Source organism: Panthera leo, chromosome D2, assembly GCF_018350215.1.
Source record: "Panthera leo isolate Ple1 chromosome D2, P.leo_Ple1_pat1.1, whole genome shotgun sequence".
Lineage (NCBI taxonomy): Eukaryota > Metazoa > Chordata > Mammalia > Carnivora > Felidae > Panthera > Panthera leo.
The window spans coordinates 33,331,517-33,347,506 of NC_056689.1; the positions used below are offsets into that span (position 1 = coordinate 33,331,517).

The 15,990-nt window shown below is 38.1% G+C and overlaps 1 protein-coding gene across 6 annotated transcripts in view; it reads left to right on the plus strand.

Annotated features, from left to right (window-relative positions):
- Positions 1–15,990, plus strand: part of FAM149B1 (family with sequence similarity 149 member B1) — an 86,509-nt gene that overhangs the window by 62,204 nt on the left and 8,315 nt on the right. For 5 of the 6 annotated variants that reach the window (XM_042908421.1, XM_042908422.1, XM_042908425.1 and 2 more), the window contains exons 8-9: positions 12,895–13,019; positions 14,612–14,718. In XM_042908421.1, the coding sequence (XP_042764355.1) occupies positions 12,895–13,019; positions 14,612–14,718 (232 nt within the window). The remainder of the gene's footprint in view (positions 1–12,894; positions 13,020–14,611; positions 14,719–15,990) is intronic. The other variant, XM_042908423.1, reaches the window with a different exon arrangement.

The following is a 15,990-nucleotide window of genomic DNA, read 5'->3' on the forward strand; positions in this document are numbered from 1 at the left end:
AGAAAGAGTTTCCCAGACAAACAAAAGTTAGAGTTCATCACTACTAAACCAGCTTTACAAAGAATGTTAAAGGCACTTTAAGTGGAAATGAAAAGGCCATAAGTAGAAGAAAATTTCGAAAGGAAAAATATTTTACTGTTAAAAGCAAACATATAGTAATGGTAGTAATCAATCCCTTATAAAGCTAGTATAAGTAGTAACTTGTATTATACCTATAAAAGTTGGTCAAGATACACCAAATAAAAAGATCTAAAATATGATATCATATACATAAAACATGAAGGAATAAAAATCTAGTGCTTTTAGAATGTATTCAAAGTTAAGGAACCATCAACTTAATATAGACTACTATATATAAATAGGATGTTACAGATGTCACACTGACAACCTATGACAGATACACGCAAAACAGAAAGGAATCCAAAAATAACAATAATGGAAGTCATCAAACCACAAGGGAAGAGAGCAAAAAAAGAAGAAAAGAACAGGGAAGAATGCAAAAATAACAAGAATACAATTAACAAAATGGCCATAAGTATATACCTACCAATAATTACTTTAAGTAAATGGACTAAATGCTCCAATCAAAAGAAATTTGGTGACTAGGGGTGCCTAGTGGCTCAGTTGGTTGAGCATCCAACTTCAGCTCAGGTCATGATCTCACAGTTCATGAGTTTGAGCCTGGCATCAGGCTCACTGCTGTCAGCACAGCACCCGTTTGGGATCCTCTATCCCCCTGTCTCTCTGCCCCTCCCCCACTCAGGCTCTCTCTCAAAAATAAAATTTGGTAACTGGATAAAAAAAGCATATGTATGCTGCCTAAAAGAAACTCATTTTAGATTTAAGGACACACAGAGATTAAAAGTGAAGGGATAGAAAAAGATATTTCATGCAAATGGAAACCACAAGAAACTTAGAGTAGCTATACTTACATCAGACAAAAGAGACTTTAAAACAAAGAATATAGGGGCACCGGGGTAGCTCAGTCTGTTGGGCGACAGACTTTGGCTGAGGTCACGATCTCACAGTTTCTGGTTTTGAGCCCTGCATCAGGGTCTGTGCTGACAGCTCAGAGCCTGGAGACTGCTTTGGATCTGTGTCTCCCTCTCTCTCTGTCCCTCCCCCGCTCACAGTCTCTGTTTCTCAAAAAGTGAATAAAAACGTTAAAAAAAATTTAAAACAAAGAGAAGCATTACATAATAATGAAGGGATCAATCCAACAAGAGAATATAATAATTGTAAATATCTACACGTCCAATATAGGAGTACCTAAATATATGAAGCAAATATTAACAAACACAAAGGTAGAAATGTACAGTATAATACAATAATATGAGGGGACTTCAACATCCCATATCTATATATGTATATATCATTTAGATAGCAGATCAATAAGGAAACAGTGGCTTTGGATGATACATCACACATGGTAGAGTTAACAGATATATACAGAAGATTCCATCCTAAAACAGAATACACATGAAACAAGTATACATGGAACACTCTCAAGGATAGATCATGTTAGTCCACAAAATCAGTCTCAATAAATTTAACATTTAAATAATATCAAGTATCTTTTCCAATCACAATGGTATGAAATGAGAAATCAATTACAAGAAAAAAACAGGAAGAAATACAAACACGTGGAGGCTAAACAACATATTACTAAATAGCCCAAATGGGTCAATGAAAAAAATTGAAGAGGAAATCAAAAAATACCTGGATACAAATGAAAATGGAAACATGATGGTTCAAAATCTTTGGGACACAGCAAAAGTGCTTCCAAGAGGGAAGGTTATAGCAATACAGGGCTATCTGAAAAACCAAGAAAAGTCTCAAACTTTCAAATTTTACACATAAAGGCATTAGAAAAAGTAGAACAAAGCCCAGAGTTAGCAGAAGGAAGAAAATAATCATGCTCAAAGTAGAAACAAATGAATTAGAGACTACAAATCATTAGAAAAGATCACTGAAACTAAGGGCTGTTTCTCTGAAAATTAAAATTGATAAACCTTTAGTACCACACTCACCAATAAAAAAAGAGGGCTCAAATAAAATCAGAAATGAAAGAGAAGGTACAAACTAATCCATAGAAATGCAAGGATAATAAGACACTACATCAAAAATCATATACCAACAAATTAGATAATCTAGAAGAAATGGATAAATTAATGGAAACATACAATTCTCTAAGAATAAATGAGAAAGAACTAGAAAATCTGAACAGATCAATTATTAGTAACAGAATTTTGAATTTGTAATAAAAAATTTTCTAAGAAAAGTCTGGGACATGATGCTTTACAGGTGAATTCTAGCAAACATTTTAAGACAAATTAATAACTACCCCTCTCAAACTATTCCAAAAAACAGAAGAGGAAGGAATGCTTCCAAGTTCATTCTATAAGATCAGAATTATCCTGATACAAAAGAAGACAAACACAAAAACATAAAATTACAGACCAATATCCCTGATGAACACACATACAAAAATCTGTAACAAAATATTAGCAAACTGTATTTTAAAATACGTTAAAAGAGGATTTCGGGAAGATGGTGGGGTAGGAGGACACTGGGCTCACCGTGTCCTGCTGATCGATTAGATTCCACCCACCTCTGCCTAAATAACCCAGAAAACTGCCAGAAGACTAGCAGAATGGACTCTCCGGAGCCAAGCATAGACAAGAGGCTCATGGAAGAGGGTAGGAAGGGTGGAGAGGTGGTGCGTGCTACATGGACTGGCAGGAGGGAGCCGGGGCAGTGGAGGGGCAGCCACCCAGCAAGGCAGAGCCCCCAAGTCTGGCTTGCAAAAGCGGAGGGGCCAGACTGCATGAGTTCTGACAGCCAGCAGGACTTACATCTGGAATGTTAAAAGTCAATAGCTCTGTTCTCAGAGAGCAGGGAGGGCGAGAGGACACCAGGAGGGAGAGTTGCTGAACCCTAGAAGACAGTGCTCAGCTTGGCGGGGAACAAAGGCACTGGCAAGCGCCATCTCCCTCTCCCATCCCCCAGCCGAATTTCCAAAAGGAACCAGTTCCCATCACCAAACTTGCTTGCACCGCACAAACACCCAACTGTGTGCTTCTGTGGATCCATCCCTCCACCGGGTCTGCCTCCCTCCTGGTGCTGATAGGCCCCTCCTGCACTACCAAAGGCAAAGTGAGCTGAGCCTGCTCCTCCTGCCCCTCGGCACCTTGCGGATCCACCCCAGCTAATACTCCAGATCCCATCGAAGCAGCACCACAATCCTGGCAGTGTGCAAGTAGCCCAGACGGGAGTCACACTACTCCACAGTGAGTCCTTCCCCTGGGAGAGGAGAAGATAAGGTACACACCAGTCTGATTGTGGCCCCAGCAGTGGGCTGGGAGCAGACATTGGGTCTGACTGAGGCCCTGCCCACTGTACTCTGGACAGTACAGGGGAAGTGCCCTGCAGTTTGGAGCTACCCCAGGGACTACCCAAAATGATGAAACGGAAGAATTCTCCTCAAAAGAAACTCCAGGAAGTAGCGACAGCTAACAAATTCATCCAAAACGATTTAAGCAATATAAGGGAACAAGAATTTAGAATAATAGTCATAAAATTAAACGCTGGGCTTGAAAAAAGTATAGAGGACAGCAGAGAATCTATTGCTACAGAGATCAAGGACTAAGAAATAGTCATGAGGAGCTAAAAAAAATAGTATAAATGATGTGCAAAATAAAATGGAGGCGACCACAGCTTGGATTGAGGAGGCAGAGGAGAGATTGGTGACTTAGAAGATAAAATTATAGAAAAAGAGGAAGCTGAGAAAAAGAGAGATAAAAAAAAATCCAGGAGTATGAGAGGAGAATTAGAGAACTAAGTGATGCAATCAAACGGAACAATATCCGGATAATAGGAATTCCAGAAGAGGAAGAGAGAGAGAAAGGGGCTGAAGGTGTACCTGAACAAATCATAGCTGAGACTTCCCTGATGTGGGGAAGGAAAAAGGCATTGAAATCCAAAAGGCACAGAGAACTCCCTTCAGACATAACTTGAATTGATCTTCTGCACGACATATCATAGTGAAACTGGCAAAACACAAGGATAAAGAGAAAATTCTGAAAGCAGCTAGGGATAAACAGGCTCTAACCTACAAAGGGAGACCCATAAGACTAGTGGCAGACCTATCTACTGAAACTTGGCAGGCCAGAAAGGAATGGCAGGAAATCTTCAAGGCAATGAACAGAAAAAAAATATGCAGCCGAGAATCCTCTACCCAGCAAATCTGTCATTTAGAATAGAAGGAGAGATAAAGGTCTTCCCAAACAAACAAAAACTGAAGGAATTCATCACCACTAAACCAGCCCTACAAGAGATCCTAAGGGGGATTCTGTGAGTGAAATGTTACAAGGACCACAAAATACCAGAGACATCACTACAAGCATGAAATCTACAGACATCACAATGACTCTAAACCCATATCTTTCAATAATAACACTGAATGTAAGTGGACTAAACGCTCCAACAAAAAGACATACGGTATCAGTATGGATAAAAAAAACAAGACCCATCTATTTGCTGTCTATAAGAGACTCATTTTAGACCTGAGGACACCTTCAGATTGAAAGTGAGGGGGTGGAGAACTATCTATCATGCTACTGGAAGTCAAAAGAAAGCTGGAGTAGCCATACCTATATCCGATAAACTAGATTTTAAATTAAAGGCTGTAAAAAGAGATGAAGAAGGGCATTATATAATAAGTACAGGGACTATCCATCAGGAAGAGCTAACAATTATAAATGTCTATGCACCAAATACAGGAGCCCCCAAATATATAAAACAATCACAAACATAAGCAACCTTATTGACAAGAATGTGGTAATATCAGGGGGCTTTAATACTCCACTTAAAACAATGGATAGATCATCTTGACACAGGATCAATAAAGAAACAAAGGCCCTGACTGATACATTGGATCAGATGGACTTGACAGATATATTTAGAACTCTGCATCCCAAAGCAACAGAATATACTTTCTTCTCGACTGCACATGGAACATTCTCCAAGATAGATCACATACTGGGTCACAAAACAGCCCTTCATAAGTATACAAGAATTGAGATCATACCATGCATACTTTCGGACCACAATGCTATGAAACTTGAAATCAACCACAGGAAAAAGTTTGGAAAACCTCCAAAAGCATGGAGGTTAAAGAACACCCTACTAAAGAATGAATGGGTCAACCAGGCAATTAGAGAAGAAATTAAAAAATGGAAAGAAACGAAAATGAAAATACAACAATCCAAACGCTTTGGGATGCAGTGAAGGCAGTCCTGAGAGGAAAATACATTGCAATCCAGGCCTATCTCAAGAAACAAGAAAAATCCCAAATACAAAATCTAACAGCACACCTAAAGGAAACAGAAGCAGAGCAGCAAAGAGACCCCAAACCCAGCAGAAGAAGAGAAATAATAAAGATCAGAGCAGAAATAAACAATATAGAATCTAAAAAACCTGTAGAGCATATCAATGAAACCAAGAGTTGGTTTTTTGAAAAAATAAACAAAATTGATAAACCTCTAGCCAGCCTTCTCAAAAAGAAAAGGGAGATGACCCAAATAGATAAAATCATGAATGAAAATGGAATTATTACAACCAATCCCTCAGAAATACAAGCAATTATCAGGGAATACTATAAAAAATTATATGCCAACAAACTGGACAACCTGGAAGAAATGGACAAATTCCTAAGCACCCACACATTTCCAAAACTCAAACAGGAGGAAATGGAAAGCTTGAACAGACCCATAACCAGTGAAGAAATTGAATCAGTTATCAAAAATCTCCCAACAAATAAGAGTCCAGGACCAGATGGCTTCCCTGGGGAATTCTACCAGACATTTAAAGCAGATATAATACCTATCCTTCTCAAGCTGTTCCAAAAAATAGAAAGGGAAGGAAAACTTCCAGACTCATTCTATGAAGCCAGTATTACTTTGATTCCTAAACCAGACAGAGACCCAGTAACAAAAGAGAACTATAGGCCAATATCCCTGATGAATATGGATGCAAAAATTCTCAATAAGATACTAGCAAATCGAATTCAACAGCTCATAAAAAGAATTATTCACCATGATCAAGTGGGATTCATTCCTGGGATGCAGGGCTGGTTCAACATTCGCAAATCAATCAACATGATACATCACATTAATAAAAGAAAAGATAGGAACCATATGATCCTGTCAATCGATGCAGAAAAAGCATTTGACAAAATTCAGCATCCTTTCTGAATAAAAACCCTCAAGAAAGTCGGGATAGAAGGAACATACTTAAGCATCATAAAAGCCATTTATGAAGAGCCCACAGCTAATATCACCCTCAATGGGGAAAAACTGAGAGCTTTCCCCCTGAGATCAGGAACACGACAGGGATGTCCACTCTCACTGCTGTTGTTTACCATAGTGTTGGAAGTGCTAGCATCAGCAATCAGACAACAAAAGGAAATCAAAGGCATTAAAACTGGCAAAGATGAAGTCAAGCTTTCACTTTTTGCAGATGACATGATATTATACATGGAAAACCAGATAGACTCCACCAAAAGTCTACTAGAACGGATACATGAATTCAGCAAAGTTGCAGGATACAAAATCAATGTACAGAAATCAGTTGCATTCTTATACACTAACAATGAAGCAACAGAAAGACAAATAAAGAAACTGATCCCATTCACAATTGCACCAAGAAGCATAAAATACCTAGGAATAAATCTAACCAAAGATGTACAAGATCTGTATGCTGAAAACTATAGAAAGCTTATCAAGGAAACTGAAGAAGATATAAAGAAATGGAAAAACATTCCGTGCTCATGGGTTGGAAGAATAAATATTGTTAAAATGTCAATACTACCCAAAGCTATCTACACATTCAATGCAATCCCAATCAAAATTGCACCAGCATTCTTCTTGAAACTAGAACAAGCAATCCTAAAATTCATATGGAACCACAAAAGGCCCCAAATAGCCAAAGTAATTTTGAAGAAGAAGACCAAAGCAGGAGGCATCACAATCCCAGACTTTAGCCTCTACTACAAAGCTGTCATCATCAAGACAGCATGGTATTGGCACAAAAACAGACACATAGACCAATGGAATAGAATAGGAACTCCAGAACTAGACCCACAAAAGTATGGCCAACTCATCTTTGACAAAGCAGGAAAGAACATCCAATGGAAAAAAGACAGTCTCTTTAACAAATGGTGCTGGGAGAACTGGACAGCAACATGCAGAAGAATGAAACTAGACCACTTTCTTACACCATTCAAAAAAATAAACTCAAAATGGATAAAGAACCTGAATGTGAAACAGGAAACCATCAAAACCCTAGAGGAGAAAGCAGGAAAAGACCTCTCTGACCTCAGCCGTAGCAATTTCTTACTCAATACATCCCCAAAGGCAAGGGAATTAAAAGCAAAAATGAACTATTGGGACCTCATGAAGATAAAAAGCTTCTGCACAGCAAAGGAAACAATCAACAAAACTAAAAGGCAACCAACGGAATGGAAAAAGATATTTGCAAATGACATATCAGACAAAGGGCCAGTATCCAAAATCTATAAAGAGCTCACCAAACGCCACACCCAAAAAACAAATAATCCAGTGAAGAAATGGGCAGAAAACATGAATAGACACTTCTCTAAAGAAGACATCCGGATGGCCAACAGGCACATGAAAAGATGCTCAATGTCGCTCATCAGGGAAATACAAATCAAAACCACACTCAGATATCACCTCACACCAGTCAGAGTGGCCAAAATGAACAAATCAGGAGACTATAGATGCTGGAGAGGATGTGGAGAAACGAGAGTCTTCCTGCACTGTTGGTGGGAATGCAAACGGGTGCTGCCACTCTGGAAAACAGTGTGGAGGTTCCTCAAAAAATTAAAAACAGACCTACCCTATGACCCAGCAATAGCACTGCTAGGAATTTACCCAAGGGATACAGGAGTACTGATGCATAGGGGCATTTATACCCCAATGTTTATAGCAGCACTCTCAACAATAGCCAAATTATGGAAAGAGCCTAAATGTCCATCAACTGATGAATGGATAAAGAAATTGTGGTATATACACAGTGGAGTACTACGTGGCAGTGAGAAAGAATGAAATATGGCCCTTTGTAGCAACGTGGATGGAACTGGAGAGTGTGACGCTAAGTGAAATAAGCCATACAGAGAAAGACAGATACCATATGTTTCACTCTTATGTGGATCCTGAGAAACTTAACAGGAACCCATGGGGGAGGGGAAGAAAAAAAAAAAAGAGGTTAGAGTGGGAGAGAGCCAAAGCATAAGAGACTCTTAAAAACTGAGAACAAACTGAGGGTTGATGGGGGGTGGGAGAGAGGGGAGGGTGGGTGATGGGTATTGAGGAGGGCACCTTTTGGGATGAGCACTGGGTGTTGTATGGAAACCAATTTGAAAATAAACTTCATATATTGAAAAAAATAAAAATAAAAAAAATAACCATTGAAAAAAAAGAAAGAAATCTTGCCATTCCCAACAACATGGATGGTCCTAAAAAGTATTATGCTAAGTTAAATAAGATAGAAAAACACAAATACCATGATTTAACTTCTAAGTGTAATGTAAAAAACGAAATAGGGGTGCCCGTGTGGCTCAGTCAGTTAAGTGTCTGACACTTGATTTCAGCTTAGGTCATAATGTCACGGTTTGTGAGTTCAAGCCCTGTGTCAGGCTCTGCACTGATAGCGCAGAGCCTGCTTGGGATTATCTCTCTCCGCCTCTTTCTCTGCTCTTACCCCACTCTTGCTCTTTCTCTCTCAAAATACATATTAAAAAGAATAAGTGGGAAAGGGAAACAAAAGGGGAAAAGTAAGGGAAATAAAAACAGACTCACAGAGAACAAACTAGTGGTTGCCAGAGGGAAGGGTGGTGGGGGGATAAATGAAATAGGTGAGGAAGATTAAGAGGTACAAACTGCCAGTTATACAATAAGTCACTGGGATGAAAGTACAGTATAGGGAATATATTCAAAATATAGTAACAATTTTGGTAAGAGATGGTAACTATGCATCAGTAGCAAGAATTCTGAAATGTACATAATTGTCAAATCATTGTGTTGTACACCTGAAACTCATGTGTCAACTATACTTCAAGTAAAAAAAAAAAAAAAATGAATCCACATATATGACCAGTGCCCAGACCAAGAATAAAATGTTACCAACACTTCACAAACCCCTCTTCGTGCTTTCTCTCAGTCACTTACTAAACTTCTACATCCCGAAGAGTAACCCTATCCTATTAGGATTAATTTTGTCTGTTTTATAACTTTATAAGAATGGATTGCTATAGTATATACTATTCTACATCTGTCTTTTTAAACTCAACATTGCTAACTAAATTCAACTGTTTTGCTTGTAGTAATATTTTCATTGGTTTTTTTTAAACATTTTTTTAATCTTTATTTTTTTAATTTTGGGGGTAATTTTTATTTTTTTATTTTTTTATTTTTCTATTTTATTTTTTTGATGGAGAAATAGTTTTATTTATTTTGTTTTTCCTTTTTTTTCTTTTTTTTTAAATATGAAATTTATTGTCAAATTGGCTTCCATACAACACCCAGTGCTCATCCCAACAGGTGCCCTCCTCAATACCCATCATCCACTCTCTCCTCCCTCCTACCTGCCAGAGAGAGAGAGACAGAGCATGAGCAGGGGAGGAACAGAGAGAGAGGGACACACAGAATCCGAAGCAGGCTCCAGGCTCTGACCTGTTAACACAGAGCCTGACATGGGGCTTGAACCCATGAACCATGAGATCATGACCTGAGCCAAAGTCAGATGCTCAATCAACTGAGCCACCCAGGTGCCCCAATATTTTCATTGTTATATTCTATTGTATGACTGTATCACATTTTACTGTTGATGGGCATTTGAGTAGTTTGCAGTTTACCAGCATATAGTGTTGGCAGGAATGTTTTTGTATGTGTCTTTTATGCATGTAATACATGACTAAAAGTAGCACAAACGGGTCATAAAACATGCTATTCCAACTTCAGTGGCTACTGTCAAAAAATTTTCCAAAGTGGTTGCATCTATTTACACTCTTCAGTACTGTATGAGAGTTCCAGTTGCTCCATGTTTGCTATATTTGATACTGTGTGGGTTCTTTTTTAAGCCACTCTGTTGTATGCTTGTCAAGTTCTCTTTTAAAGCTAGTATTAGAGTTTAGAACCAACACCCTTTAAAAACTAACTAGTTAAGGGGAACCTCGTGGCTCAGTTGGTTAAGCATCTGACTCTTGATATTTGGCTCAGGTCATAATCTCAGGGTGGTGAGATTGAGCCCCATGTTGGGCTCCGTGCTGGGTATGGAGCTGCTTGAGACTCTCTCTCCCTCTCTCTGCACTTCCCCCACTGTCTCTAAAAACAAAACAAAACAAAACAAAATAAAAAAACTAACTGGTTTATGAGTTTAAGGTTTTGATAATATGAGATAAATTATAAAGTCCACAGTCATATCCAAACTGCAATAATAATAAATACTTTTTTTCTTAAATTTTAAGTAGGCTTCATGACCAATGTGGGGCTTGACCTCACGATCTGAAATCAAGAGTGGCATGCTGTACTGACTGAACCAGCCAGGCAACTCAATAATAAACACTGGCGATAAATAAAGAGACTCTTTCAATTTTTCAGTATCAAGCATTGAGATATCAGAAAAAACTTTCATTTCACCTTTCACAATTTACCAAGGTTGGGCTGTTGCAATTACTCAGCTCTGCCCTTGAATGCAGCCATAAACCATATGTAAATGTGTGGATGTGGCTATGTATACTTCTACAGACTCTGTATATATGTGATTAAATTTCTTTATATTAGTATGATACTAATTCTCATAGGGTTCTGTAAGGAATAAATGAGTTACATTAGAGGATATAAAATAGTTACTGGAATATGTAAGAGTGTAATAAACGTTAGATATTATCATTACTTTTTAAAAATAACATCTTGAAGTATGGAAATAACTCTTGCATTTTTGGATTTGGTGTGGACCAGTTGGTTAGTTGATATCAGAGCCAACCTACCGGTGCTGGTACAAACCTATCCCTACTACTAAAGCAACTTTTTCTACCCCTCCATGAGGAACAAAGCCAAACTGCATAGGACCATTTGACAACTTGTGGTATTTTAAGGTTTGTCAACTGTAACCCAAAAGTATGTAAAACCTTGAGGAAATGTAAACATTTATTTTTATAACTTGTTGTTTTCACAGTCATTTAAACTTCTTTTTAAGTTTGCTTATTTTGAGAGGGGGGAGGGGCAGGGAGAGAGAGAGAGAATCCCAAGCAGACTCCACACTGTCTGTGCAGAGCCCAACACAAGACTCAAACTCACAAACCAGGAGATTGTAACATGAGTCGAAATCAAGAGTCAGATGCTTAACGGACTGAGTTAAGGTGCCCCTAGCCACTCTAGTCATTTAACTTTTAATCAGACCATTTTAAAAATCCAAATTATGAAAGAATATTTTATTTTTTTAATATTTATTTATTTATTTATTTTGAGAGGGGGTTAGGGGAAGGGAGAGAGAGAATGAGAATGAATCCCAAGGAGGCTCCACATGGTCAGCACAGAGCCTGATGTGGGGCTTGATCCCATGAAACACAAGATCATGATCTGAGCTGAAATCAAGAGTCAGATGCTTAACCAACTGAACCACCCAGGCACCCCCCTTTTTTTGAAAGAATATTTTAAAACCAAACCTAATAATTAAAATGAATAATTATTGTTACTATTAACCCTAATTTGCTAATGCAGAAACAAGCTTCGCTGGACATTTCTGTCAAGAAAAGATATACTTTCTCTGAATTAAACCAGAGCAGGAAACCAAATGATGATAATGGAAGTGATTTAGAAACAATGAAGACCCAGAGTGCATGTCAATTCTACTCAGAAACATGATTCCTCATCTTGAATTGAGCTTTGGAGCTATAACTGATGATGAGAAGTGCTAAAATCCCCAAATCCAGTGTTTTGAAATTATGATCAATGATGCTATAAACAATCTTGAACACTTCTCCTAGTACACATGTGTAAGATTTCCTCTAGGGTATATACCAAGGAATACAGTTTTCTGGGTCATAGAGAATATGCATCATCAATTTACTAGATAACATCAAATTATCCAAAGTGATTGTACCAGTTCTGTATGCCCATTAACAAGTACACAAGTTCCTGTGTGCAGTCTCATCAGTACTTACTAATCAATGTTTAATTTTTTGACAACACTTAAAAGGAAGTTTCATTGTGGTTTTCTTTATCCATTTTAAAAATTAAGTTATAATTTACAAACAGTAAAATTATCTTTTTAGTGTGTAGTTCATATTTTTCATTTTTCCTCTGTGCTTAATTCAGAATTATTTCTTCACATTTTTCTTCTAGTTCACTAATTCTGTCTTCAGCAGTATCTAATCTATTAATTCTGTTTTTAATTTTAGCATTTCTAGTTCTCTTCTGTAGTTTTTTTCTTTTCCAAATCTACTTGGTTATAACACTAGCCAGATTTAAGGGCTTTAGAGCCACATGTGGCTGGAGGCCATTATATTGGACAGTGCATATGTAGAGTATTTCCATCAACTCCAAATATTCTATTGGACAGCTTTGCTCTAGAGTTGTTTTTCCTTCTGCCAGGTACAAGTAGGTATCACCAGCCTTGGAAACCACTTAACTTAATTTGAGGGTTGTTTTTTGTTTTTGTTTTGTTTTTTGAACCATGCAGGTGGTATTAAGTTGGGCTGCAAAAATGCATGAAGCTTATCTTGAGATTATGAATTCTCAGGGAAGATTATTTTTCGGTTTTGTTGTGGGTCTGAAGATATCCATGGGTAACAGATTCTATTCCTTTGTTCAGATGATGAGAGTAATGTTGCAAACACCAGACCAGTTTCAGAAAGCCCCTGTGTGCTGAGTGAACCACAACCCTTGGTTTTACCTCGAGTGCCACAGTCGAAGGTGCTGTCCATCACCTCAAATACAGTAAGCCCCACACGGGAATGTACTGGAGAACCTACGACTGTTCTTGCCAGAAGTTTGCTCAGAGTTATTTGCCTTAATTTTATTATTTATGACTTAACTTTTTTTCAGTAACGTGTTTATCACAATAATCCAGTGACTCTGCACTTATAAGTTTAATTTCAGTTTAAAAAATTAATAGCTAATTAGGGTTAATAGTCAGCTTTTTAAAAAAGTCACCCGTAAGTTACACAACGTAGAATCAGCTATATGGTTAGCCTAAGTCTGTTTGGGAGAAGAATAAAGGATATGACGAAAAGGGTAACATCCTATGCTTTGAATTTCTCCATTTTGACTCCTTTTTCTCTTCTCTCAGCCTACCTGATTTTTATTTTTGACATTTGAATCTGTTGACTTTTTTGCCTTTTGGGTGTTTAGTACTCATTAATAACTGAGGCATAAAAAGCAAACCAAAGTAAGGAAAAAGAAGTCCCAATTAAATCTGTGGACAGACATAAGGACAGCCATTTCTTGCAGAAGGCTGATGAACCTGGTCTCACATCGCCTCATCTAGTCCCAATTCCTACATGGTAGTTTCAGTGTTAACTTGTGGCCAAAAAAAAAGGGGGTGGGGGGATTCTAATCCTTGAGCCATGCTCATCAACCCTGAGTTTTACAACCAGATCTAGTATTTGCTTTGTTGGCATACTGGCTGATATTGTTCTGCTGGATTTACATATGTGTTACATAAAAATAAAATCAGGAAGGCCCATCCATATCTTATCACATTGGTGGCTTAACCAGGTAAACTAATGTTCTTGGTGGTAATAAAATACTTCTAACATGCTTAAGTAAGTGGTCTGACTATGGGTTAGGTACCCTAAGTTATGAATAGTTAACTTAAATGTTTCTGGCTGCTAGTGACCAAAGGAAAGAGAAGCGTTAGTTCAAAGATTCCTGAGAGAAAGTAGGAGGAAAATGCATGCTACAGCAGAAAAGGAGATAGCCAGAAAGGGCACTGAACTGATGATCTGACAGAGAAAATCAACAGCACTTCAAGGTGGCAATGTCAGTCCAAGGAAGATTAAACCCTGATAACACTAGAACAAATAAGATTAACTCTTTCTAATAAAAGTCTTCAGATTTTAGGTAATGACAGTAGCTGACTGCTCCAGGGTAGTGAAAGAGAAAGTATGTTTGTGCAGAGTAGAAGATTGTTTGATGGTGAAAGAGATTACATCAGAGTTTACTTTTTTTTTCTATTTTTGTTTCATATTTTGTTTTCTTTTTGGTTTTCTTTTCTAATGTAAATAATGATAGTAATGAAGTTCTCTATCCCTTATCAGAGTGGCTGTCAACAGCTTTCATCTCAGTTGATCAGGCTTCCCTTGCCTGCTGTCATTTAAAAATGAAGAGAAAAGGACTCTGACTTGTGATTTTAACAGTGGACTTGGGGACCCAGCTAGGCTACTGGAGAAAGATATTACAAAAGTTAAGGCATAGGAGAAAAATGTACAGATCTCCTAATTTGTAAATATTATCTTTCGGCAAAGTTGGGAAACCAAGCAAGTATCTTCACCGACCAATAACAAGTAACATTTTCTTTTGACATGTAGATGAATCTCTGTCAAGCAGCAAGTGGTCATCAGCCAAATGTGAATGGTCTCTTGGTCCATGGGATGCCTCTACAACCAAGAAATCTCTCCCTAATGGACAAGCTACTGTAAGAAGTATAAAGTTTTAATAGACTCTAGAATTTACATAGATCACTGAGAAATAAAAGGAAAGCTAAATCAGTTGATCAATATGCATATTGAGTACCTACCAAGCAACCAGAGAAATTTGTGAAGTAAAAACATCTAAGGAAATGGTTTCCATCCTAAAGGAGCAGATAATGTAACTGGAAAGAGAAGACACACATGGGTAAAAAGAGACCCATATAGGGCATCTTTGTGACTGAATGTCAAGTGTGTGGTACCCAGAATGAATGCATGGTGATCCCAAAGAAGGAAGGCATTTTGGTGGGTAACTGTAGGTCTGAACTTTTCCTTCAAAGATGGGAGTTTGGATAAGCAGAGAAGAGCAACAATGCTATTGTAGGTAGGAGGAATGGTGTGGGAAAAGGTTTGGAAACAAGAAAATAAGAACTGTTTAGAAGAGAAAGCAGACCAGTTTTGCTATAATGAGAAAAGGAAGAGGTAGGTCACAATTTTAATGCTTCTGACCTAAGACCACTGACAATCTTTCAGAGTTAAAACAGATATATCATGGTGTAATTAGTGGGAAAAAAGGCTATGAAATTGATGAAGGCTGGGACCAGACTGGGGGTTTTGAATGCCATGTTTTTGAGATCCATTTATGTTGTTGCACATGATCTCTTTTATTGCCAAGTAAGATTCTACTGTAAGAATACATCACAATTCATTTTCCATTCTCCTGTTAGTGAACACCTGGGGTGTTTCCAGATCAGGGCTGTTATGCTTAAAGGCACTATAAACATTCTTGCACAGGTCTTTTTTTTTTGTAGACCTATGGCCTCATTTTTCTTGGGTCAGTATGTAGACAGTGTCATAGGACAAGTATATGTTTAATTTTATAAGAAACTGCCATAGTTTGCCAAAGCTAATTACACCATTTGACACTTCTGCCAGCAATGTATGATTCAGTTGGGAGCACATATATTTAAATCAGGAATCTGAAAGATAGATTTCACAGCAGAACACAGATTGAAGCAGGAGGAACTGAAGGTAAAGAGTCTAATTAACATAGGGATTCAAGGGGCAGCTGAGTAGCTCAGTGAGAAGAGCATGCAACTCTTTATCCTGGGATTGTGAGTTCGAGCCCCATGCTGGGGTGGAGAGATTACTTAAAAAAAAGGGGGGGGGGGGCGTCTGGGTGGTTCAGTCGGTTAAGCGTCCAACTTTGGCTCAGGTCATGATCTCACATCTTGTGGATTCGAGCCCCACATTGGGCTCTGTGCTGACGGCTCAGAGCC